Genomic DNA, 26,970 nt, shown 5'->3' on the forward strand with positions numbered 1-26,970 from the left:
TACATGAATGCAGAGAGCATTACCAAATGTTAGTGCCCACTTAGAGGTGTTCTGTTGCTCAGAAAATGGTCAAAATATAAGGTATTTTAATGTTGAAACAAGTAACAAAAGAATATAGACACGTGGCTAGTTTCAGTGTTCCAAATTGAAACATCAGAACCATGTTGCTCTTGAAGGTGTGTTTTGTGTCTTTAAGAGGTTTCTGTATTTTAATTCTCTGTTATGGCTGCAGTGATTCACACCATGTGAGTCCCACCTCATGGGTAGTCAGTCACAGTATTTGAGTTTGATGTTGTGGCTGTGGTGAATCATGTTTGATTTCTCTGTTAAGGCTACAGCCAGTCATAATATTGGAGCTTCACATACTGTCCGTTACAGTAGCTGAGAACAACCTCCCAGTTTGAGTTACCCATTATCACTGCAGCACATTCTCAGTGGTTCTGGCAACAAACCAAATAGTGCTCATTATGATCCATCTCTGGTTCGTCGCGTCACTGTGATTTTCCACTGAAATGAACGACTGTTTACTCAAACGGTATTACCAAGGCATACGAGACACAGAATTTTTAGTTGAAGCGTTGGCGGCAGGCGTCCAGGTTTCATTTACAATATTTACAAGGTTTGGTAGCTCAGGTTGCAGTTGTGGGTGCTTGCCGCCCGGGTACCGGCAGTGGTAGTCCTAGTGCGGAAGGACATAGGCAAACAAAATGTAACACAAAATAAATACAAAATGTAAAACAAAACACTGTTGCAAAAAAAGCTAAGTTAACCAAGAGTGGTCATGCGTTAACTCCTCTAAAAGGAGGATCCCGCTTCAGGAACTGCACTTACACACCCTTGTATACTGTTATGGGATTGAATCTCTCAAGCAAATTTCCTCTATGCTAACCATTAGTTGTTTGCATTTGTTGATCACTAGTAGTTTTGCTTTTGTTGCTCACCCTAGTTCCACACACAGGCATGAAGGTTCTCCATGGTCTTGCAGCCCTTCACCTCCTGCTTGTAGAGAACAAAGCAGCTGGCTTTCCAGCTCTTTTATAAAGGCATGTGACCAGGGTTAATTCTTAATCAGTACATGAATTTACGCCTAGCCACATTCCACACATTCTAATTTAGCAAGGGGACTCTAAGCCCAGCCCTACCATATTTAACACAAACTTATATTTTAAAAAACTTTATGTACAAAACTAAAGAAAATTTAAAAACCACGTTATTTGCATGTGCAGGGCCCCTGGTTTGACTTATTATTCTGACAGCTTCAAAAGGTTTTAACAAGGTCCTTTCTCTTATACATCGTCCTAAGTTAAGCAGTGACCTGGTTTGATTGCCATGCAGAAATCTAGCTATTAAGTCAATGGTTCTACAGTAAGTGGGTAAAGCAAGACAATTGCATATGTTTTTGGAACCCCACAAGGGAGGTGTAAGGGATAATACCAGGATATTTCACAGTGTGAATGTAGCGGTATGTGACCTAAGTGTTGTCAGGTGTGTACTCAAGTGTCTTTGACAGATATCCTATTGTTACAAGAAGGAGGAAAAGGCATGATATTCAAGCCTTCCTCTATGATGTCATTATTTTTCAAAACACAATTGTGCTGGGGGCCTGCTTGTTTGTGAAAGCCTTTATCAAAAATGCCTCAGTGCCTCTGGGAGCTGTTAAAAGTTAATGGCTGTTTTATGTTCAGTAAAAAAGAAATGACATCATCTTTTAATTTGATGCAAATAGTACTTTGCTGTTGCCAAGCATTATGTAAAGTGGTGTGTGGTTTTTGTGCCTTGTTTATTTGGGGAGGGCTGGACTTTATCATTCAAAAGTAGACCAAAAACATAATCAAACATATTCTGCTTTTGGCTGTAATACTGGAGCTAAGGTTTATAGAATAACTTTTTGAGTTATTTTTTAAGACGAATGTCTACATTTCTACATAGTGATATACCACAATACAACCTGAAAGACTTAACCCTGAATTGAGAAGTGCTGCACATAATAGAAATCTGCTTGTGCTTTATAGAAAGACATCATATGCTTGCCAGACCTGCACTCAGTCACAATTTTAATTTGTAAGTAATGAAAGTGCAATTGTAATTTCAATTGAACCTTGGCACACATGCATAATTGTAATTATATTTATAATTATACAATACAGTTGATCGATTTTAGTTCAGTTACGCGTTTATTTCTCATTTGATTGTTTGTGTATTTTCAACTACTTTTGGTGACCCCATTTATATAGTCTGATTCTGTATTTGCACCTGTGATTGTTGCTTGGTTATTTAGAATAAATAGAGTAACATGTTAATGTGTGTATTTGTTTATGATTATTTTAGTGTAATTGTAATTAAAATTGTAATTACTGCTGCACAATTGTAACCGTAATTGTAATAGAACGAAACATCATGCCTATGTTTGACCCTTACACTTTGCTATCTTTTTAGCATTGCTGTAACATTCAAACAAACCTTCCATAGATAATGTAGGGGAACCTGAAAGCCACTAGCAAGTGAGAGAGTGTGGACCACAGCAGCATGGGCTGGTAACCATCTGTGAATAACACATTAGTGTTAGTTTGCCAGTGAAGACCTGATGGGTAGAATGTGTGCATTGAAGAGAATAAGCACAGGGCCCTCTAATGGTGACAGTGTATATTGCAAGCCATAGGCTTATGTTACACAGCTGTTTTTATCAGTCACACATAACAGAGGCAATAATGGGATCGCTTGGGGTGCACAATGGCATGTTACCAAAGGAAACTTTGATTAGCCTCATTTCATTTTCTTTGGGGTTATGGTGCCGATGGATGTTAGGGTGTTTTTTTCATGAGAGTTAGTGGTCATCCCAAGTTAGAGCCAGCATTTGAAAGTGGCCTTTTCCTTTTTGATTGTACTGTAATTATCCACTTTAAGCAAAAGTAAGGTACAGACCAAACCCAACTCCTTTCTAAGACTTCCATCTTCCTGCACCTAAAAGAAAATGTCTGGATTGTTTGTTTCACTATGAAGCTTTGCAGGTGTTTCTATGTTGTGTTATTATTTTCGTGCAGGCTGAGACATGGATTAAAGGAAAGCTGCAGGATTTGAAAGATGGATGTAGCATTGAGCAGTGCCCCCTGCAGGACTGGGAACAGGTATCACAAACCTTCCAAAGAGACCTCAAAGACTTTGAGAACACCATGATCCAGCTCAACCAGGTAAGGCTGTGGTGCTCTTGTAAAAGACCAAGACCATTTCACAAATATATACCATGTAGGACATCAGCAAAAATAATGTCTTTCTTATTTAAGAAAAACATATTATTTTTATTAAATTATTTGTATTATAATGTTCATAATCGTCATCATTAAAACATGGCTGCAAATACAATGATCTTGCTTTTACATTTTTGACTACCTGTTTAAACCAGAAAATAAATTAAGGCTGGTTTTAACTGACCCTGATTAGCACTAATCTTACAGTATTAGAAATGTTTCTAATCAAAGGCAAAATAGTCTTGAAAGTAACATTTGGTAATATAAGAAAAAGCATTTAAAATGAATTATTTATGAATACACTGTCATAAATACATACACTTGTATAGGTGCGCTTCATACTTATTACCTGGCATAATATTGACGCATGACTACCAAGGCCTATCCTTTATTTACTGGTTCAGTACAGATCCACACATCTCATCCCTCGGCACCAACATAAAACAAAAAATACATTGGAGAGGATTTTGTCAACTCCATGACAAATGGGATTAAATATATGTATTATGTTTACATGAGTTCTTTAACATTCAAATTTAAAGCAGTGGAGGTGTGCTGATATCTGTAATCATCAGCATGCATTTGAATCTGAATAAAAAGTGCTGGACAGTATGCTGTCGTTTTGACAGCATACTCAATACTGCAGAGTCTCTCTGACCCATTACATTCTTTTCTTTAACCTAGCATGTCACCCAATGTTTTGTTTTTTGTTTTTTTCAAATTAAGTGCTGTAACCTGATCTTTCAAAACTACAAACAAGAGACCTACACAGCAGGATTTATGAAATTATTTAATGAAATAATTATAACTCCTCTTAACAGTAACATCTGGTATACAGTAGGGGTGAATGTTTTTAGTTCTATGCAGCATGTGAGAAAGTTGTTGTTGGGAGCCACTGCTCTACTGTACTGTATGTTAATTCATTTCTTACTTGCAGAAGGGAGAGCAACTTATGTGCAAACAGAACCCCACTTCTGACACAGTGAGGAAACAACTGTGTCAACTCAAGGACCAATGGCAAACGTTAAAACAAACTGTGGCCAATCAGTTGAAAGCACTGAGCGGAGCCAGGAATCTTCAAGAATTCAACAGAAAAGTTGATAAGCTGGAAGCCTGGCTGAAAGAAAGGGCATCTGAAGTAAGAGTGGTGGTTATTTAGTTTGTGGTTCACGTTGTGCACATTTTCCAATGAAATGTCTGTTTAAGAAACAAGCGTAGAGTTATGGATTGAGGTCCCATTGAACTGTAGGTGCTCAGACGCTTCTGCATTTACGCTCTGCATATTCCTTTCCCGGAATGTACCCACAGCACCTGCTTTTTTATGTTGCATGGACAAAAAGCTTTAATGTGCTGGGTCATAAAAACTTGTGTTGGATATCAAAGCAGAATCCTTCAGGAATGTTATGGTCTGTATCTCTTGCTGTGTCATACTTTATAACTCAGAGTCTTATTTGTTTTTAATTACATTAGTCTTGATCTTTTAATCATCTGTCAGGATATACAGTACAGCATTTTCCCAGGATTGTCATCTAACCCATCTCATGGGAATCTGGACCAATTGATATAAGTAGATAGGCAATGTAACGACTCATACATTTAGCAGACATGACTCACTGCCCTGTTAGCGTAAAGTGCTGTGCCAACTCTGCTGTTTCTAGCACGGACAGATGGTTGGAGGAAAAGCTGTCTGCAATAGACAACCACACCCCCAAGGCCACATGAACCTATTATTTTATGCATGCAATTTTCACTACAGTAAAGCAAGTCTTTAGGGTCACCCGAACAAAGCAGTCACCTGCTCTTAATAACCAGTAAAGCCCCAGAACGGATTTTCTTTTTTAAAAAGAAATGACCGCTTGGCACCTGGCGTTCAGCTGATTTGATGGTCATCTGGTTTGAATTTCATTCACATTTACATTTGACCTATGTCTTTAGATCAAATTTGTCAATTGCAGTAAAACTTCATACCTTAGCAAAAGTTCCTGAAGACATGAACATGTTTTTTTGCAAGGGTTCTGATTTCTGTTTGGTTGGGCTTTAATTTCAGAACTGCTTGCCCAAATGTAATAAACGTGTATGGATATTTGTTATCAGGCATTACTGCTCATACTGTGAATATTATGACCCAAGGTTGACCTACTTTCTACAGTACTGGCACCTTATCAGTTGAATTGTTGAAGGCTATATATTAGGATCTGCTTTGGATGACTTTACATGAATTCATTGTCATATTGGAGGAAACATACAAAACAATAAGAATGGACTGAAAAAACAAATTATAAATGATTGAAAAAGAATCATATGAAGGCAAGTGAGGTATAAAATAGTTGATCCTAGTATCTCAACTGTATTGGTTCTGTATGAAAGTGTTCAGTGTAAAACTAAGACAGCTTCATGTTATATCATTGGTTTTGCAAATTTGTACTAATTCCACATTTAAAAAATGATGTAATATTTATATGCAGTGAAACAGTTGATTATTCATATTTCATTTTTTTATCATACTGAGCACCTTACTTATGAAGGAATTATTCTGCAGGGAGAAAAGCAATCGCTTGTGGTGCTTCTGGAGGAGAATATTGACAAACTTCAGCTTACAAGAAGAATACTGGATTTGAAACAGGTGGGACTTGTAAAGCGCAAGAATGTTTCCATTAATATTTAATCTCCCTAAATTGTTAAACACATTCCATTCTCATTATATTGGAGCATTTCACTGCAAGGGCTGCAAGCAGGGTAATGGTTACATCATCAAAGTCTTAGTTACAGTCAACTGTATTGGTGAAAAAGTTTCCAACAGGCATGTCCTTCCCATGGGTTTACACCACCCTAAACAAAGAGTCATTTTTTTCATTAAAATGAAATTGTGTATTATACAGTGTCTCTGCAGGAAGGAATTTATCTTCATTATTCAAGTTAGCTGAAAATAAAAACTACTTTGAAGGTAGAGACACGGAAGATGATATAAAACAGCTTGTTTTATTTAAATTGTTCCCCCTATACTTAAGGATGAACAACAGTACTGGACCCACCATGCTGAGATCAACAGCCTGGCTCTCAGATTGGAGAAACAGGGAAAGAATGAAGGGAAGAATATCTCAGCAAAAAGAAAGCACATCAATAAAATGTATGTATCAGAAGTCATTTGAGGCAAATTACCAGCAATTACCCTTTCTCAAAGCATTTCCATACGAGCTAGCTCACAATAATTTCTGCGTTTTCAGAGAGAATGGGATCTCTGTTTTGTTTTTCTGAGTTTTTTTGCATTCATTTTTATATTTGTGGTTATGCATTGGTTTGGTTTTGTTTCTTTCATTGAGAACGAATACGCCATCACTACTTGAGAATGATGTCATTCGGAAAGGTTGGAAGCATGTGCAGTTTATGAGTTTGGTTCAGTATAAAAGGTTCAGTTGATGCAGTGAGTGACTGGGCCACCTGCTAGCACAGTGACATCAGACAAAACTACCCCTCAGCAAAAAGCTGAAGCAACAGCAAGAGCACTGCCTTCTGCATGGAAATCCATCGTTTCATTGTTCGTTATTTTAATTGAATGAATGCTTAATATAAATGTCGCTTTTGCTTTTTTAACAAAATATACATGTGTGTACATGTGTCGTAGGCAAAACCGAATGAGCTTTTACTCAATTGCAAAACTATTTGCACCAGTTTTAAAATGAACCTACCAGCTCTACTGGATCCGTTTTTTTATTTAAAGAAATTTACAAACAGCATTGGATCAGACGGGTACTACATTTCTGAATGTGTGTAAGCAAAAAGTACATCAGCATTACTGTGACACGTTAAGTGATGTGTGACCTGATCATTCTTTGGATTTTCCATAACTTTCAAACCCTCTTTTTCAGGTGGCTAAAAACCCAGACCCTCATCAAAGAATATCATGAAAACCTTCAGCTGGCTTTAGAGGCTTCTTCCTTTTGCCAACAGGCAGACAACATCATCAAAGCTACTAATAACAAGGTAAAGTAACTACACACATGTACAAAAGGAATATCGTATATGTATTTGATAGGACACAGAGGAAGGGCACTATTTTGAAAATTATCTATAGTCTCTTTACATCTCCGACATATTGGTCTTGTATTACTTGGCATATCTGATCTTAAAAAGGAAAGTCATGTGACAAAATCTGCACATTGAAACCAGTTTGTAAAACTCATATCAGCCCAATATCAGACTGGGGCTGCTGCGGGCTGCATCTTCAGCATGCAATCAAATCTGCAACTGGATGTAATATATGTATCATAGTTTTATATTGCCAATTATAAATATATTCACCTACCTCCATAAAATATAAACCGTTTCAAATATCCCCTTCGGTCACTATTTTTTAATTATATTTTCAGATTGTGTGAACTCTATGGAGTTCTAGAAGTTGCTCTAGATTAAATACATTATGCATTAGGTACATTGATAGGAAACTTAACATGGCACAATTGTGCACATAGTGATTTAAGGGGTTAGTGAGAACAATGGAGACTATTAATGTATACATATATGCTGTTCTAATGTATGTGTGTATGTATTTATTGTACAGAGGAAGAGCATCTGTGGTGCAAATGGACAAGAAAACAGAGGGGACAGAGAGATGAGAGACATTGCTAGTCAGATTATGGTGAGTGCAATAATTCACTTCTGTTGCAAGTATGTATCCAGAAGTCTGTATCCAGTTAGAAGCTTGCTGCATGGTTCTACCCACCCACTGAGAACCCCACAGCTTACTTCACTTACAGAACAAAGAAGAGTGCTTCTTGCACAAGGAAGGTACATACTGGAAAATAAAAGTTTAAAACCATATTCTGCAGGTTCTTTAGTGTGGTATGCTGATGCGTGGAAATGATGGGTGTTTTTTGCGAAGCCCCTATGTTATTTTTAAATTTGTAACATTCTTGTGGATTTTGTTTCAGCTGTCCTGCTTTTGGAATGCCATGTTTATCTGTACTTGCCAGGAAAGTGTTGTAACAATTCCTTTGTAAACCCCCAATGCTGCATTTCCTGCAATCCGTTATTGGAAAAGCATCTTGCCTCAGAAAGAGGAAAGCAAGATTGGGAGTGCAGAGTGCGAGACTTGAGCTGTCTAGAAAGAAGCAATAGTGAAACTGAAAGAATGAAAAAAAACATATATTGGAAGACAAAACATCAAAAATCACCATCGCAAACAAGTTAAATATATTTACGTTTATTACGTACACTTGTTTAAACCTACTGACTATTTTGTTTGTTTCTTTTTTGACGTACAGTTTACATAAAAGGGCCAGAAATATAGTTGAGAGATGCAAGGACAAATTGTAAGCACATTAGCGAAGCTTAGTATTGGTTCTAGACACAACTCAATTGCTAATAAGAGCAGCAAAACTTAATTAGGGTGGTTTGCAGCACAAGGCTCCAATGAATATGTAAAATAAGTATTTTCCTTCTTTATAATATAGATGTTTGACCCAATGTTTAAGAGTATAAAGCATATCTTGTTCCAAGCCTATAAATGTATTCTAAACGAACTGAGTAATTTCCTTGCTCCTCCCAGATGTTGGATGTGACTGTTTCTCAGTTGTCAAACCTCCACCCGACCCTGGCAGAACGAGTTACTCAGAAGCAGAGAGAGCTGAAGAACAGCTGGGCTCTCCTCCAGCAGGCTCTCAGGTAAGGAAACACACACACACACACAGAGTAAGGCCTGGCAGTGCCCAGTTTAACCAGGGGTCTCCTGCTGTCACAGGGGTTCACACAACGGACCAGACTGAATAAACTTCTTCTGCAATGCTCAATACTACTACACTACTTATATCAAAACTATTAAAAAATAAATAAAAAAAGGATTCGGTATGCTTAAAGAACCTGGTAAATTATTTAATTTCTTTATTTTATTAACATGAATAAGAGACCAGATAGATGGTTTAACATGTTGTTTATAATTAGCCAGCTTCTCTCTTATGTTCTTAAAAGACCTGGGCATGCAGTAGACTCATCACTGACAGCAGCCAGGCAGTGTGGAGAGGCAATGGAAGAAGCTGGCAGAATGATTGGTTGTTTAGTGTTGTAGATTACAAATCAGGGGAGGCTATGATGGGGTTATGATAAGGTTACATAATACACTGATCTGATGAGAACGTACACAATTCTGCATTCAATTCTGATCCCTGCATTACAAAAAGAACATTGCTGCTCGGCGAAGAGCAACTGATTCAAACTGAATCTGTTTAGCCTAGAACAAGAGCAGTTAGGGAGACTTGACGTTTTTAAAATTCCTAAATGTAGTCGATATAATGAACCATAGTCACTATTTTCAAATGCAGCACTGAGACGTGTGTGTAGTCTACTAAATGGGATCCTTTTAGAGTCAACTAGACACAGATCTGGCAACAATCGTCTACTAGAAACTAGTCAAATGGCTTCTCCTATTCACAAATTTTCTTATGCTTTTATGTTCTTATAAAATCAGTGCCAACACATGGTAAAAAGTAGATATTGCACTTTCCTCCAATCTTTATGTTGACTGCATGTTCAACAGTAAAACTGTTGTAGCTCATACTGAAAACGTGGTAGGTTTTAAGGTAAAGCATACTAACTAAATGCCTTGTTTAACCCTTATAAATGTATGATATACATATGGAATAGGAAGTATAAATAAAGGTTGCATACAGGTTAATCAGTTCGTTTAGGCAGGTTTCTTACAACTTTACATAGATGGTAGTTTACTGGTGCCCTTTTATGGTACATGTCGAGGAAATTGAGCCTGCCAGTGGGATTATTTTTCTTTCCTTAATATTATGTAGCTAAACTAATAACAGTCAGTTAAGCCAATTTTAATATATTCCGAAATGTTAACAGTGTTATAAAAAGAGGTTGTATTCAATCATAACTGAGATTTTACACACAACAAAAACAAACAGTTGCCAAGCAACTGGACGAAGAGTGGGTAGTCGGCTCTGAACAACTAGCTGCTATTTGTGAAATGAAATATTGTTGGACTGGCTTAATTAAACTCACTTCAGGGATTTCCTTAAACAATTCTCAGAATTCTCAGACCTTTTAACAGGATATATTTTGAACTTTGAGGGAAACAAAAAATATTTCTTTGTAAAGTAGAATAGGAAGTCTGCAATTTCTCAGACTCAAAACATGTCTGACCTACGTGACATAATGTCTTTTGCATGAAACAACAGATTGTGTGGAAAGCAGGGAAATGGCAGTGATACTGTGCTGATAGCAACGACACTCTTTACTAGTTATATTTTTAACAGGTATTTCACCCCTCAAAAATGAATATGAGCTTTAATTGTTTGTTTTTTTGTTTGTTTTTTTCACTGAAGTATAAAAGCTATAAAATGTTTTTAAATGTCTTACTTTTATAATCTGTATACTGTGGGGAAAAAAATGATTGGGGGGACATAAATGTCAATGATCCTTTTCTACTAGAGTTCTATATAAGACAGTTGAATTGAGAAACAAAAGAACTGATAACAATCTCACTGTTAAAGCAACTGGACTATTTAAATTTCATTTGTAGCTATGTTTCCTTTTAGTTACCTTGACAATGCATGTCTGTTTATGACTGTAGTAAAAACATGTTGAATTTCTTTTGAAATGTTCTTCACATTTCCTAGGGTTTTTATCAGTACAGTGCTGCCTTAATATTTCACTCTGTCTTACACAGTGAAATATATATTGAGACCATTTTCCTTTTCTGCGAAAAATGATACCCCCTTAGCTGCAGCCTTTTATGTTTGCAGCTATTTTTGTTTTTAACTTTAAGGAGTCTTTTCAGAAGCAGTGGTTAAAAATGGACATTAGTAAGACTGGTAAATAATTATCTAAGATGAAACATTATAGAAGTATACAAAACATACAAAATAGGATGCTAAACCAGTAAGGAAATACATATTCAAAAAATGTAGATTGTTCAAAGTATCCCTTTAGATGTGTAGAAAGAACAAACAGACTTCTGTGCACTGTTTACATGCTCGATTCCTGTTTGCCAGTTGAAACCTGATTTATTATGAAGCAGCCTTTTGTAAACAGAGTTGTCTTTGGACACTAAAGAATGTTTTTGTTTTTCTGTAGGCTTGGCTTATAAATAAAAAATGTTGTGGGTATCATATTTAGCTCATAATTAGATGAAAGCATTTGTTGTTGTTTTTTTTTTTTTATTCCAACTATGATGTAAGCCTTAGATCATGTCTGTATTTTGTAACATTTCTACCCTCTGCAGGAATGAGAACTCAGGTCTCCTGTTACCATGTTCAGATTTCACAAGGGAAGAGGGTGACCCCTTGACCTCTATCCAGGAGCCACAGTGCAGCATGGGAAAAGAGGTGCAGAGGATCATGGGAAAAGAGGTTCAAGAAGAACTGAACCTGCTTAAAGGATGTGTGGTCAGTAGCTTGGCTTTTTATTGAACCATGCTACAAGTTTTAATGGATATGTTGTCATTTCAGATAGGTTTTCCACATTTTGGTGAAATATGTTGGTTCAGAAATTCTGATACTTATATACTGTTGGAACTGCACTGTAGGGTTGTATTTGTTCATAGCTATTAATGTTGGCTCTCAATGCAGGGTATGCAACACTTAAAGGTGATATTTACACTGGCTGCAGAAAACTTCTAACCTACTGTTTTTCTACAGATTTCACATAATTCCAGTACAAATAACTTTTTATTCAAAGCAGAAAATCAAATATGGTTCTGATCAATGTAAAACAGTATAAGAAAGTAAAGTAATAATAATAATCCTAGCAGTAATGGAGCGGTCAGAGTACATACTGTGAGGATAGTTCCTGCCCCAGCCATCTCTACTAGTGGATAGTTCTATCAGTCTGTTGTAATAGCTTAATCTAGTCAGTATAGTGCAGGCGCGGCTGGATGGGCTCAACAACAAGAAGTCCTGCTTTGTGTGAAAAGCCTTTGACCCAACTGAGCAATGCTATTTCACAACAATGGTGACACATAATTTGAAAACAACTCATGGCATTGACCTTTTGTGCCGCCTTCCTGGTATTATTATTGTTATTGTTATTTATGCATGTTGCCGGGTGTGACAGGAAGGAGTGCAGCCATTGGGTCTCATCAGGTTGGTGGCATGAAGAAAACATGATGCTTCGCTATTTTGATTTTGGAGACTTCCCTAATGATATCCAGATGTTTCAAGCTGTTTCCCAGATGGGCATGTTGTTATAGTGATAGTTCCTGGCTGACATCACCCCACAACATCGTTTAAAAAAAAATTATATATATATATATATATATATATATATATATATATATATATATATATATAATTGAAGGGATATAAAATATTTGACTCATGCATGGAAAGACTGGTGGCTATTTTTGCCCTTTGTAATGGATTCCCTTTGGTCGCTGACTGAGTTGAGTTAGATCTAACTATTTTATATAGAATGCTGAAGCTGAGTGTGCCCTGATGATGGAACCTGGCTCTTAAATCGTGTCTTCTGATGCATCGTCAGATTATCTTAGCAGTTAATAGAAAAATGCAAACCTTTTCACTTGGAAATCTGGGTTCAAATCAGACCCATATAGTATATATATATATATATATATATATATATCATATATAAATATATATATATATATCTATATTATATATATATATAGTTAAGTTTGTATCAAAAGTTTGAGTAAACCTGCTTGAAACCAGGTTTTTCATGATTATCTATGCTTTTAACTGTATAAACTTGTCTATAAGTGTAAGTGTCTGTAGCTGCTGTGGCCAAGATCATCAAACGATTTGAAGAAACTGGCACTAATGAGGACTGAACAAAGTCAGGCAGGCCAAGGGTGACCTCAGAATCAGAGAACAAGTTCATTCGAGTCACAAGTCTAGGAAACCGGCGAATAGCTGCCCCTGAAATACAAGCTCAGCTAAATGTTACTAGAAGTACAGATGCTTCAACATCAACTGTTCAGAGGAGATTGCGTGAAGCTGGCCTGACTGGAAGAATTGCTCAAAAAAACCATTGTTAAGAGTGCAGAATAAGAGGAAGAGACTTGCCTGGACCGATGAGTCAAAATTTAAAATATTTGGGTCCAACCACGAGTATTTGTAAGAAGCAGCGAGGGTGAGCACATGAGTTCTGCATGTGTGGTTCCCACTGTCAAGCATTGAGGAGGCAGTGTCGTGGTCTGAGGTTGCTTTGCTGGTGACAGAGTTGGTGATCTTTACCAAGTCCATGGCAAGCTCAACCAGCATGGCTATCAAGGCATGACCCGAAACAAACCTCAAAGTTGTGCAAGAACTATCTGGCGAAGAAGGAAAGTGAAGGACAACAATCTAATGGCCTGGCCTGCCCAGTCTCCAGAACTTGTATGGGACGAACTGGACAGACGAGTCAAAGCAAAGCTACCCACAAGTGGCCTATATCTCTAGGAATTGCTGCAGAAGAGCTGGGAAGACATGTAGGGTGATTTCCTGCTGAAACTTGTTAACCGAATGCCTCGTGTTTGTGAGGCTGTTATTAAGGCAAAGGGTGGCTATTTTGAGGAATCCAAGATTTAGAGACAATTTTCAATTTTCTTGAACATTGCTTTGATACTCCTTATGTTTTGATTTGTATATTGTAACATGTGTTTTCATTTTCAAGTATTTACAGAAACGTATACGACATAAAACATTATCAGTTATGAAAAAAACCTGGTTTCCAGCAAGTGTACTCAAACTTTTGACTGGTACTGTATAATTTTTTTTTTTTTTTTTTTTTCAAAAAAACTTGTTTTGAAGGAGGTATAAGGGAGAAGAGGGACACTAAACCCTTAAACTATAGGCCGTATTAGTTGCTAATTTTAAAATCACAACAGTGCTATCATGTATGTATGTTAATATGCGCTCTTTGTATAATTGAATCATTATGGTTATTTAAGTCTTCAATTACAGCCTTGAGAACAAAAAGAAAACAGAAAAATCTCTGAGGTACCAGAGTTGTAGTCTGCATATTATAGTCCTTCCATTCCATCTGCCATTAAACTTTGCATTTTACAGTGTTCAGCTATTTGAATCCAACCTTTTTTAATGGGAGGCTGATCTGACCCAAGCACTTCATCGCCAGATTACTGCCCAGTATTCTGTAGCAGTCAGCACAACTGAGAAAAGCGCTACAACGTAATTCTTTGAGAATCTTTTTGTTCAGCAATAATACATACAGAATTTATAACTGTAAAAACTGATTTTCTTTTAGTAGAATCTATCCGGGAGGGTTGAATACATGTTGTACTTTTCTTGTTCAAAAAACATGAAAACCTTGATGTGAAGGTAACAGAGATGCAAATGAAATGCATTGTTCAGTGTCAGTACTGCTGACATCATACTTACTAGTTAGACAGATAGTAATTCAAAGGTTATAGGCATACTCTGTGTCTTAATAAAAATAACTGCAGTAGATCAAATCCACATCCATCCGTTTGCACAAACTTTAAATACAAAAAATACTTCCATAAAAAATCTTATTATCGCCTACCATTTCTCTATTCAAAATGACAGAGGCACTGCCATTACTTACTTTCAGATTAAGCACATTCCTGTAGAGAGTATGCAGGTTGGTAACAGGGATTGAACCCAGGTCCCTGGCCACCATAAATAATATTTTTGACCTGAGAGCCACATAAGCAGCTCTGCCAACTTAGGTGATCTTGTAACCACAACTCAAGTGTTCACAAATTGACTTGCCCAAGGTCGCATTGCGAGTTAGTAGCTGGGCTGGGATTTAGATCCTGGAACTCCTGGCTCTTATTCTTTTGCTTCTGTTTGTATAAGCCCATTGGGGTTCACAGTGCTGAGATGTTGTGCTAATGAATGGAGGTTATTGGAACAGAAAGACAGTTGTGTGAAACTGTTTACAATTGACTCAAGAAAAAAAGTGACTTGAATACAGGTCCAGTAATTACTAATTTAACAAAGCACACCTCCCTTTGTGATCCTCAATTTGAGTGTCAAATGGCAGGTTGTTCCACATTAAACCGAAGCCATGGGGGAGGTTGTAGGTAACTGTGGGATGCTAAAGCCTGGCTATACCAGACACTGACACAACAGAGCGAGAGTCTGGAACTGGAAACACAATCAGAGATCAAATAATAGCACAAGTTTAGAAATGCAGTTAAAAACATTGGCTACCCTCGCCATTACATTACCATAAAAAGTGAAGCCCCAATGTCTGATTTCATTTGAATAAATTTCACCATGAAGCAAGGTCAGGCACCATACAACTATGGACAGAAGTGTCATTTTTCTTTGGGGCCTTGGGGGCAGTACATACTGAGCCATTTGGATACTTGGTAGAGCACCCCCCGGGCATCTCTATTGTACTGTGATATGTCACCACATAAAATATGCCAGTAAGTGATAATAACAATGGTCGCTTATTAATCAGTCTGAATCAAGGGGCTGTCTGTTCCTTTTAGAGGGTCGACGCTCAAATGAAATGAAAAGGGCATCTGAAAGCATTCGTTATTTTAATTTACTATCATGTATCCTCTTATGAAATATCCTTCTTCTTTTCATTTCATAGAATGCGAGAGACTCTGGGAATAACAGGAAGATAGCTGAAAGCCAAGACGAGGCGCAGCAGTCAAAGAGCAGCCCCCTTCCAGGAACAGGAAGCAGCCCCAGGGAGACAGATGATGTCATTGGCAGGCGCCAGACAGATGGGGAAAGGTATTCACTGGTGGTGAAGCTGAATAGTACTTTCACAGATCAGAGCGATTCTGTAAAACCCAACTATCCCACTTAAATAAACCAAATGCATATTCCTCTCTTTGAGTGAGTAAATGGTTGTTTTTTAAAGTTCTGGGGAAATACAGTTTGAAGCATGAACAATCATGTATTTTCTCAACTGTTAGTTTTCCAGTCTGTTATGTAACGCATCTGCCACAACAAATAATATAGTTACAATAAGGCAACCATTTCACATACTTGACAGAGACAAGATCTATATTTTTGCTGCTTTTAGCGTAAAATAATAAGGAACACAAAACTGTGGAGGGTCAAGTTACCTACTATCACTATCACATTCAGTACTTCAGGCTCAGATTTGTGAACAAACCTGGAATGCTCAGTAAATGTAGAATCTCAAGTACTAATGCTAACACAATGATCTTTTTCCAAACAGCATGCACAGAATACCAATGCTATTTGTCTTTCCACAATAGTGTCCTCTATGTTCTGGGAATGCACGTGCACACACATATTTTCTATCCTGTTTTGCAGCACGAGGAAAAAACCTGAAGCAAAAGCCAGTTTGCAGCATAGATACCCACAACTGCAGGTCCAGTTGCAGAAGTTCACTGTTTCTGCAGACAAGGTACTTATGTGGTTTAGTTTTTGTAAACATGCATGCTTTGAATGGGCATGTACAATGTATTTAGCTATTACAATACGGTCTACATAAATAGAGCTCAGACAAGTATTAGGATCAGAACAAGTTCAATTTCAGTCATGTAACTATATTAAAATCAGAACAACAAGTTCAATTTCAGTCATGGAACCATATTAAAATCAGAACAAGTTCAATTTCAGTCATGGAACCATATTAAAATCAGAACAAGTTCAATCATGGAACCATATTAAGATCATTAACAAGTTCAGTTTCAGTCATGGAACCACCCATCATCTATTAGAGACTTCATCAATATAATTCATCTCTGCTGCTTTGCCCCTGCAGACCCTGTCGTGGCTAAAGGACAACGTTGCCATGGCCACTCAGATCTGCTGTGCAGAGAACTACAAAGGTTTTGAGGCAGCAAAGAGGTGCCAGGCAGCCCTGGAAGATGAAATCTTATCAAACCGGACCCGGATTGAGGTAGTCAAGAAGGTACGTGCAGACCAAGCAACACCAACAGAGACCATGAGAGCAAGTACATTACTGAGTGAAAAAGAGTTGCCATTGGACAAATCCTTAATTCAAACCATGGTGTGCTTGCATAAAGATTGCATGGTGCGTAAAAGAAGTATCAAACTGGAGAATATTAGTTTAAAATTTAAAGCTGGTAGCTTAAATTATAAATTGGTGTTTATTTCAATATGCACTAAATAATTGAACAGGAAGTAATGTGTTAGTTCCCATGTTATTAATGGAAACCTACAGTAAAGCTGTTGCTTGATTTTTATTACCATTGCGTATTCTTCTTTATCTGTGTGCTGTGGAAATAATTACACTCTAATTATATTGATTACCACAAAGAGTTTTCTCGCCAGTAACCACAACATAATGCCGAACTGTTATGCTGTCAGAATCATTACTTAATAAAGCCAAGCCATCTAAAGGGGTTCGTAGCCCCTTTAAAATAGACCCAGACACAGGATTTAAAGTGTTTTCAGCACTTGCATGCCAATTTTAATATTTACAGAAATAAAAGATCATAAACAAAACCCTAAAAAACAAACCCCTAACTCACACAGAGCACTTGCTAATAATTTTTCTTTCTTTCAGTCCCTAACTACTATCAGCTAAGCCGTCTCCCGATTTAAAGCTAAACAAACAACTATTTTCTTCACACACGAAGGAAAAGGTTTTCGCTATACCTCTGGAGACCAAACAGGTCCTGTTGCACTAACAACCTCTCCTTTCACACAGACTGGAGACTGCCTAGAACAAACATTTCTGATCTCCTATATACATGCCTGCTAATCACAGGCAGGTGATAATGATTACAGATTGGAGCTAGGCGACGCTCCTCCTGTGGAATTCTGGGGGATGTAGTTATTTAGCCCGTCTTGAACTACATATTTATCTTCCTCTCCGCATAGCCTGTCACACTATGTGTATTTTTTTTAATTTTGTAAAGGAGGGAAGGAGTCTGGTTCGAGCCCAACATCCAGGAAGCGCTAAGATTGAAGAGTTTCTGAGACAGCTGGAAGTCCTGTGGGAAGAACTGAAGAAGAGGCACCAGAAGAACAATGATGTTCTACGGGAGTTAGAGAAGACGAACCTAAAGGTATGCATTGCTCACAATCCACTATGCATTTTGTATCCTTTATCAATCTTTACATCATTTTCAGTTTATATTTCCTGACTATTAAATTGAAGATGTACAAATGTAGCATTTCTCTGTAGTAGTTTTTCACCACAGGCTAATGATAATACTGTTTCTGCACATGTGGTCATTTTGTAATAAAGTCACTAAAATATTTTACCTTTGGGACTGTCTCTGAGCAAGCCTGAGCAAGGTGGAAACTCTGTGAAGAGACCAGTATATAAATCACCTCTGTTTTTTATCTGTACAGGCTATGAAAGTTCTGAAGGACTTGAATGACATGGGGGAATGGCTGAAAACAGTGGAGTCATCCATCTCACAGTGCGCGCTGAGTGGAGACCCAGAGTCGATGAACGCAGCCGAGAGGGAGAGCAGTCTGTTAGAAAACGAGGTTGCTTCCCGAGGGCTGGAGCTCCGAGCACTGCGACAGGAAGTAGAGAAGCTGAAGAGCAGGCGGCACTTCCACACAGTGGAACTTCCATCCAAAATAGAGGAGGTGGAGGACAAGTAAGCAATCCACAAAGTACCAGATCAACTGCATCTTGTTTTCAAGAGATGTCGGGTCGGTTGATACCGAGCAGTGATAATGTTGCTAGTGTTTATAAGTGGTACAAAAATAGAATGGTTATCACTCCTTTAAATGAAGCACTTTTGCACATCTTGCTGGACTTCCTGTTTGCCCGCAGGACAGAAAGATGCACTGAGAAAATTATTCTGAAACCTTAGGCTTCACACAAAACAAAAAATCTGTTCAGTTACTTAATTTCAATAGACATAATTGACTGAAATTACCTTTATTCCTCCTACGAACATACACAGTGTTCAATGGTATCAGTGTTCCAGGTTTGGTATATTTAGGATTACAGTCCTGGTCTGGAGGGATAGACTTCCTCCTTAGAAGTACCAGCTGTGTGGGATTCCTTGTAAAACTATATGATGTGGACAGCTTTATTGGACTTACCTAGATTTCTAAACACAGAGCTGATTCTTGAAGTACAGAGATCCTACCAAGAAAAATACAGGAATGGAAATAATCAGAATGTTTCTTATCTCTAAAACACACAGTAACACACAGAATGCAGCCCAAATGTACTGTACCTATAACATCAAATCCATCATAGATCAGAGTGTGTTAAATAAAAAAAACACTGCATGTATAATGGAAAGTTATTCAAAAATCTTTTATGAATGGGTTTTGTATTTTTTTCTGGTTTTGTTTTCAAGCCAGATACTTTTGAGAAAATGCTATTCACAATGCAGCCTTTGAAACGTTCCTCAATTTCAGCTTGATATGCATCCTATAGCCAATTGGCAAATCTTGGTTTCCATCTAATTTTGGACATTCAGAATCATAATGAATGTCAACCATTGCCATCAACTCTGAGCTCTTAAACATGTACACATACACAGCATGTATACTGTCAACAACAGCTGTTGGAACACTGGAATCAATTCCATTATTATGTGCATCAATTCAAAGATGACCACACTAAAAAATGATTAAAGACAAATTTGTTGGAACAGTTGTATTAATTGCATTGTATTGTTCAAGTGCCTGTCATAATGTACACACATGACACCTGATACAAGATTGAGAGGAGATTCAGAGGTCAGCCCATTAGACCATGCCCATTTTCATTTTTTTTTTTTTTTTTTTTTTTTTTTAAACGACAGGTACCACTGTGTGCAGAATGTGCTGAAGCAGCAGACCTCTGAACTGCAGGACACACGCATGCTGACAGAGTTCCTTGAGAAGGTGGAGATGGAAGAGAACCAGGTCAAAAAGAGGGTCAGTCACATGAGCAGCATTGGGCAGGTAAGAGTAACAAAGCAGCCTTTAATTTGTGGCTTGGCATAATTCTGCCCACAGCCTCCTTTGCATTTGCATCTACCTTCCTGAGGGACAATGGTCCTCCATCATCTGGCCTTGCTAAACATCTGACCAATCATGGAGGTCACTCCTTAACTGAGGACAGTTCCTGCCAGACCACAAGCGAGATCTATTTTCTAATGTTTTTCACATTTGAGCCATTATAGGTATTAATTTGAGCTTTTAGTGTCAATTGACCTAGTAACAGGACTTAAATGGATCACATGTAATCCACACCGACAGCATAGAAGTCCAGGCTACAGAGTCACTTCAAAGTCCTATAATAAATATTCAATTCAAGACTACTAGAAGACATTTTTTCTGGTGTTTTTTGCATCTCTAGTATCTGTTGAAAACATGCATCCTCTGTAGACTTACGTTTTTGCAATGATGATTGCATTGGTGCGGCTGGTGAGAGGTGATGTTTTGCATAGCAGCGTAGAGAGTTGGTGGTTCATATAATAAATATACAATATACTGTGGAATTTCTTTTAGTAATTTTGTTTACCCTTTAAGAATACAGTACAAAAAAGACCACAAAAGGACTCATCTTATTGGTTTGAATCACATCTTCCAGAAACCAATAGTAATTTAATCACAGTTTGACTCATGTTCAAAATGTTTTATTTGTTTTATTTTGATATTCTGCACCATGGCGATACCAGGAAACTATGCTTCCAAGCCACTGTAGTGAAACACACATTGTTTTGTTTGTTTTTCCGGCAGTGCCGACATTGCGTCATGGAACCTAAGAAAGATGCTAATTAATTAAAGAGTTTAAGCCCAACTGCTAATGGTGACCAGCAGGAGTTTTTAAGACATAAAAAATTTGACTAACCAAAACATATTAACATTGGAAAAGGCTTAGAAAAGCATGTGAACCTTAACAGTGGACAAATAGCAGTTTTAAGGTTTGTACAAAAGTGTCTAAGGTAGAGAGTCAATGAAAAATACAGCATATGAGTTTCAAACTAAAATTTCTAGTGGCACTCACAGTATGTATGTATTGTAATTTAGGGGCTTCTAGAAGTCTTTTAATTTATTTGCTCATGTTGTGTTTGGAAAGTTGGGTCCTCACATGGTTAAATCTACCTCCAAGAAGGGAAACACCATGCACATTCCCTACTTGTTCATGACATGCATTGTGTTTTTCTGTTTATGGTTACACAGTAGTTACAGAATACATGCAAATCCTACAGCAGTATTTACAAATAGCACCCTTTACCTGTACAGTATTGGTGTACCCGTATAGCAGACAGAACATTGTGCAGTGTAGATGAAAGCCACTCCTGGATAATTGTGTAATTCTTTATTCTAAATGAACAGTTGTAAAATAGTAACACAGTGCATGTTTTGCAGCCCCTTCACAGTGAGTTGGGCTGTCATGGGTCCTCCCTGCTGGTTCTGGCTGACGCAGGGCAGCAGCTAATCCACAGTGGGCGCTTTGACTCGGATGACATTGCTGACCCCCTGGAAGAGCTCCGGGAGGCTGTGGAGATGCTGAACGACACCGTGCGGGAGCGGGGCAGGTCTCTGACTGAAGACCATGAATTGGAGGAGCAACTCAGGCGGGTAGGAGACGCGTTTTTTTGATCGTCCTGTCTTTAAAATGAACTCTGACCTGACAAACAATTTGAAAGTGGAACACAACATTTTGGGCCCAGTTTTAAGATGGCATGTTTTATATTTACCGGCTCTCTTTTTTCGTATTTCCCCTGTAACATTATTCTCTGCACTTGCTCACAAGCTTAATAAATGAAGACCATTGGGAGCCTGTTCTGCTAGTGTCCTCAGTGTTCCTACATGTCCTAATGCATCCTACTCTCTGGCAGACACTGCCTTTAAAAAAAAAAAGTTTTAACATGTTATTTTTATAAACACGTCTTTCAAAAAGGTACAAGTTATTGAAAATAATTGAAAATAATAACTAAAGAAAAACAAATAAATAAATATGGAAAGTGCACTTGTCTGAAAACCTGCAGTCTTCTTCTTTCTCAGCATTCATACATCACAGCTAGAATTAACCAGATGCTGTCCAAGAGTGTGGAGCTAAGCGCTGAGATCCATGAGATGGAGACTGACATGGCAGTGAAGTGTGAACCTGACTTGTGCAGACTGGAAAGCTTAAACCTCCAACAGGAAGACATGGAGGTGAGGAACACTGATTGGATAGCTGACTGCATATCAATATAGTTTTTTCTTTTTTTTTATTGATGCCTGGTTACTGTACGAACCACAAATTGAAAAACATAGCTAGCAAGAAATCTGATTAAACACACTGCACACTTTCTTCTGCTGTCCTTCTTATTCAATAGAACAATGCTACTGAACAATGCTGCAGGGCTATTGCCTTCAATTCCCAGAGTTTTATGTGACACTCAAGTCAGCACTACTTAAAACAATGGAGTTTATGTTAACAGTGTTTATTGGCTTTTACCTGACCCTCAGATTATAACTAGGCTTCTTTTTTTCACAGTAAAAAATGGCATACTATCACTGTACTTTCACAATTAAACATAATAAATTTCTGTTAAAACAGAAAAAAAATATCCTTGTCAAATTCAAAATCAACCATATTTATTTAGTCACTATGCAACAATGTTCTCAAATACCAACTCGAACAACAGTAAAGGCAAAATTACAAAAACCTTCACCAAATTACCAAACAAGTTTTAAAAAAAATTCTAAATGAATTTATAAAAGTTACCACGTTTATCATGATATTTTTGCCATGCTTTTCCTGTGGTTATATTATGCATTTAACAGAGTTTACCCTAGTTTGTCTTGTTTATTAATATGTTTTACCATACCTTGCTACTCTTTACAATGCTTACCTATGCTTTACCATGCTTTCACTATGGTTTATTACATTTTGTAATGGTGGTGCATCAGTAAAACAAACGTTTGCTTCCTTTATTTAAGTATATTTACATAAAAGGGATTTTCACAGTGAACTGCATATTACATGGCATGGGGTGACATTTCAGAGAAATCGTGTTATCCGTGAGAACAGTGAAAAAAATATAGCTTTAGTTATAAATCAAATCCATTGGTCCTGTATCTCATTTCCATTGACTCGAGAGGAGGGAGTGATGGGCTTGTCTGAACAAGTTGGATACAGGCACAAAACACAGTAGAACTTGTTCTAGTACTGTAGTTAGTAGTATACCGCGAGGTGTCAAGCCAAATACAGTGCGACAGCTTATTTTGCAGCGCTTACTCACTGTTTTAATACAGGAGGTTGCTTAACATGTATAATTGTATTATTGTACACACACAGTATATGTGTGGTCAGCTTTTAAAGATCCACTTCATTCATAAGTAATAAAATGAAATAAAAATGGCAGAGTGGAACTGAACTGGTCTATCTTTTGAGAAATATTTCCTTTGTATTTTAAAACATCAGGCGCAGTTTTTATGTTGTGTTTTTCTTTTTTGATGTTGTAAACAGACAACATTGTGAATGCTTTTTATTATTCACAAGGGACTGGCTTTTTCCTTGTGAAGTGGGCTGGGGGATTGCTTCATGACTCACATTTGGACCATCATTATGTTTATCACATGCACGCACAGCTGTCTGGATGTGATACCACTGAAATAAAAAAATGACCTAATCTTACCTCTAAAAATAGCAACAGAGTCATAAAACAACCATCCAATGTTCTGTACATCTGAAGGTTACTTGAGTACAATTGTAAAATGTTCTCCTATTGCACTTGAAAATGCTATTCATTTTTTTTTCTTTAAAATCTGTCAACAGGCAAAGAAAGCCTGGAAATATAAACCAGTTATAGGCCAAGGCCAGTTATACTCAGTGGGCCATTACTGGAGACAGATCAGGAAATATGCAAAACCTTTTGGAGAAGGAGGGAGCGCTGACACAGCGTCTTCTAAACGTTGCTTCCATTGTGCTCTTTAGATTGACTTTGAAGTTGTCAGAGAGGAGGTGGATGAGATGGAAAAGCAGGCTGCTCGCTTACAGGTTCTATGTCCAGAGAGAGTGCAGATCCTAGGGGAAGAGGTGCAAGCAACACTGCAAACCTGGGAAGAGATGGGCAAGTGCATTGCAAAAAACAGCGCCAGGCTTTCCCAGGCCCTACAGCTGCAGGATTTCTTCAGAAATTACCTGGCGATGATGTAAGTGACAGCCTAGAGGATTGATGTATTGTTTTTTTGGGCTGAGGCCCAACATGATGATGTCATTTTGCCATAAATCTGTGACAGACAATGACCTGCCCTATTATTTCTGGTTATGTTCACATAAAGAGTGACATAAAATAGCGAGCCTGTGTTAATTTAGGGTGTCATCCAACTTAAAAAATAAAATAAAATAAATATTACCTCATTGTAATTAAGTTTCAGCTTACATGTGTAAGCTCCTGAGTGAAACAAACATAAACATATTGCAACCTCAGAAACACGCAATTTACCCTTACCCCCCTACCCTCACCCTGAATGTACAAGTTTATTGAATTTTCCTCTACACTTCAAGTGAAAATTCTTCAAAATGTTTATATTTTTTTGTATCCCTGTTGAAATTTCTTATAGTTTTCAAAGATTTTGTTTGAATTTGTTGTAAGAAAAATAAAAGATTGTGTTGGACGGGCTTGGCTGATTTGTTTCCCTGTGGTTCTTTAGTCAGGAGGCATGTACCTTAGCCATTGACAAAGTTCCAAACAATGGCGGTCAGAACAGAGGAGGGCTTTTGACAGACAACAAAGGCCTAAGAACAAGTCTGCATCTTAAAATGTTATTAAGCTTGATTAGCTAGATAGTAAGAGAATAATTTTTGAGGAAACATGAAATACAAAGCAAAACAATTTACATAAAACTTGAAAATAGCTAAAAATAAGCACTGAAAATTAAATTGATACAAATCGAAAAAGCATAGGTCCCAACTATAACTTAGCATTTTGTGAACCAAATAAATCTGCATTTGGTGAATGTTCTGATTCTGTATAAAGAGCTGAGGCAAATGCTGATTTTACTGAAGGGTTCACGTGGATGCTCTATGTAAAACAAATGTGTTGAAATTGAGAAAGCTGGGCAGTCCCCAAGCGGTCACAAGAAATCTATAGCAAAACCAATGCAGTATTTTCCACAACTTTTGCTATAGGTTACTTAATATAACGGGAGTCAATAGGGACAAGACCCTGATAATGTCATTTTGATTATTATCATCATAAAAGCAAGTGGATCAGTTTAACTTTGCTGTATGTACGTTTGTAAAATATAGCAAACAAACCATAGTTGAATCTATTTAATCCATTAGAAACAAAAGAAAAGATGATGGAGAATTCTGCAGACCTCCCTTTTCACCACAAAAAATACAAATACTGTGTTGTATGTTGAATTGAGTGGCCCTCTTATAAAATAAATAAAATCTCTGCCAACTTATGTAAAAAAAATGGTCTGATTTAGGGCTGGATTAAATGTACTTTTTAATTGGAAAGGTAAATCAGATCTAAGATGGTTTAATAAAGTCTTTCTAAATATTCTTTCACAATTTCCTTTAGCTACAAATGTTAAATTGGGTCAAGAAGTTAGGTACACACCACACTCATTAAATTGTGAAGCACATTGTTGTATTGCAACCAAATCATATAGCTTTCAAGTGCTCAGCTCAAGAAACTGTCCCTGTCCAGTTCCTTGTTGATTACTGTGATAGCTAGCAACCTTTCAAGCACCTTGTTCCTCAACAGATTCTTAGGTGTAGACCCAGCTTTGGTCTCAGCTTGGATAAATGCCCTAACGACTTTGGTGTCTCACCTCAATTCTTCACAGCTCATGGACAGAGGACACGCGAACCTGTATCTTCTCTGAGAGTCCAGTGAACCCTGGGAAAGGGGGACAGCTTCCAGAGACAGAAGAGCTAGATACAAAGATTGAGCAGAAGTTTCAGGAGTTTGAAGAACTGGCAACAGCTGGACAGAAGCTAGTAGATGAAGAACATCATTTAACAGAAATGGTAAGTTGGAACTGCCAAAACAGAACAGCGATGTCAGACCGTTAAACTCCATCTCCATTGTAGGGTGAATTGTAGGGTGCCCATGACACTCCACCATTGCTGTTAGGTACATCATTGAAAGCATGTTGATGAAACCTGACCTTATAGTCAAGGAGTGGTTTAGCAAGTACAAAATGAAAAGGTCACCAGTTGACTTCTTTTACATTTCCTTGCAGATCAAGGAGAGAACAGAGGAGCTGAGGAGCATGCTGGGATGGATCCTAGTTCGCTGGAGGGCACAGAAGCACCAGCGGAGTCGTGGGAAGACAAAAGCAGAGCCAAAGGGAGATGTGATATATTCAGAGGCTACAGTGTGCATGCCTCAGTCAGTTCAGGTCAGTTTGCATGAGGACAAAAAATGGAACTCTACAGCAAAATGGATCTTCGTCATTTCTGTGAATTTTGTTTTTATTCAATTAAAACATCAAGCATCTAGAACTATATTCAACCAGTCTTCAGGTTCCTACTTTTGTTATTTCTCGGCTACATTATTGTAATACTTTCCTTGGTGGCCTTCCTGATTCTAAACTGCATTGGCTGGTTCAAAATGGTGTAGCCTGAGTGCTTACTCACACTTGCCATTCACAGCACATTACTCCGGTTTTCAAGTCACAACAAGATTTTTAAATTCTCCTTACTTCTTATAAGGCCCTCCGTGGCGTAGGGCCTTTATATTTGCACAAACTGTTGGTACCTTATGCGCCTAGTTGTACCCTGAGATCAGCAAAGGCTGGCCTTCTGGTTGCTTCTACAAGTTGGCTGAAATCAGGAGGGGGTGAGGTCCTTTAGTTGTTATGCTCCCTGGCTTTGGAACTCTATCCCAAATCATATCAGGAATTCTGTCACA

General features: G+C 37.7%; 1 protein-coding gene across 5 annotated transcripts in view; it reads left to right on the forward strand.

Moving 5' to 3' along the window:
- LOC121315702 (spectrin beta chain, non-erythrocytic 1-like) overlaps positions 1–26,970 on the forward strand; it is a 61,347-nt gene that overhangs the window by 18,635 nt on the left and 15,742 nt on the right. For all 5 annotated transcript variants that reach the window (XM_041250030.1, XM_041250033.1, XM_041250031.1 and 2 more), the window contains 19 exons: positions 3,042–3,188; positions 4,183–4,383; positions 5,785–5,868; positions 6,254–6,372; positions 7,112–7,226; positions 7,804–7,881; positions 8,791–8,906; positions 11,476–11,638; positions 15,783–15,928; positions 16,481–16,574; positions 16,935–17,084; positions 18,058–18,207; positions 18,497–18,753; positions 19,921–20,062; positions 21,476–21,688; positions 22,115–22,267; positions 24,036–24,253; positions 25,901–26,084; positions 26,300–26,458. In XM_041250030.1, the coding sequence (XP_041105964.1) occupies positions 3,042–3,188; positions 4,183–4,383; positions 5,785–5,868; positions 6,254–6,372; positions 7,112–7,226; positions 7,804–7,881; positions 8,791–8,906; positions 11,476–11,638; positions 15,783–15,928; positions 16,481–16,574; positions 16,935–17,084; positions 18,058–18,207; positions 18,497–18,753; positions 19,921–20,062; positions 21,476–21,688; positions 22,115–22,267; positions 24,036–24,253; positions 25,901–26,084; positions 26,300–26,458 (2,889 nt within the window). The remainder of the gene's footprint in view (positions 1–3,041; positions 3,189–4,182; positions 4,384–5,784; positions 5,869–6,253; positions 6,373–7,111; positions 7,227–7,803; positions 7,882–8,790; positions 8,907–11,475; positions 11,639–15,782; positions 15,929–16,480; positions 16,575–16,934; positions 17,085–18,057; positions 18,208–18,496; positions 18,754–19,920; positions 20,063–21,475; positions 21,689–22,114; positions 22,268–24,035; positions 24,254–25,900; positions 26,085–26,299; positions 26,459–26,970) is intronic.

Source organism: Polyodon spathula, chromosome 5 (genome assembly GCF_017654505.1).
Source record: "Polyodon spathula isolate WHYD16114869_AA chromosome 5, ASM1765450v1, whole genome shotgun sequence".
NCBI lineage: Eukaryota > Metazoa > Chordata > Actinopteri > Acipenseriformes > Polyodontidae > Polyodon > Polyodon spathula.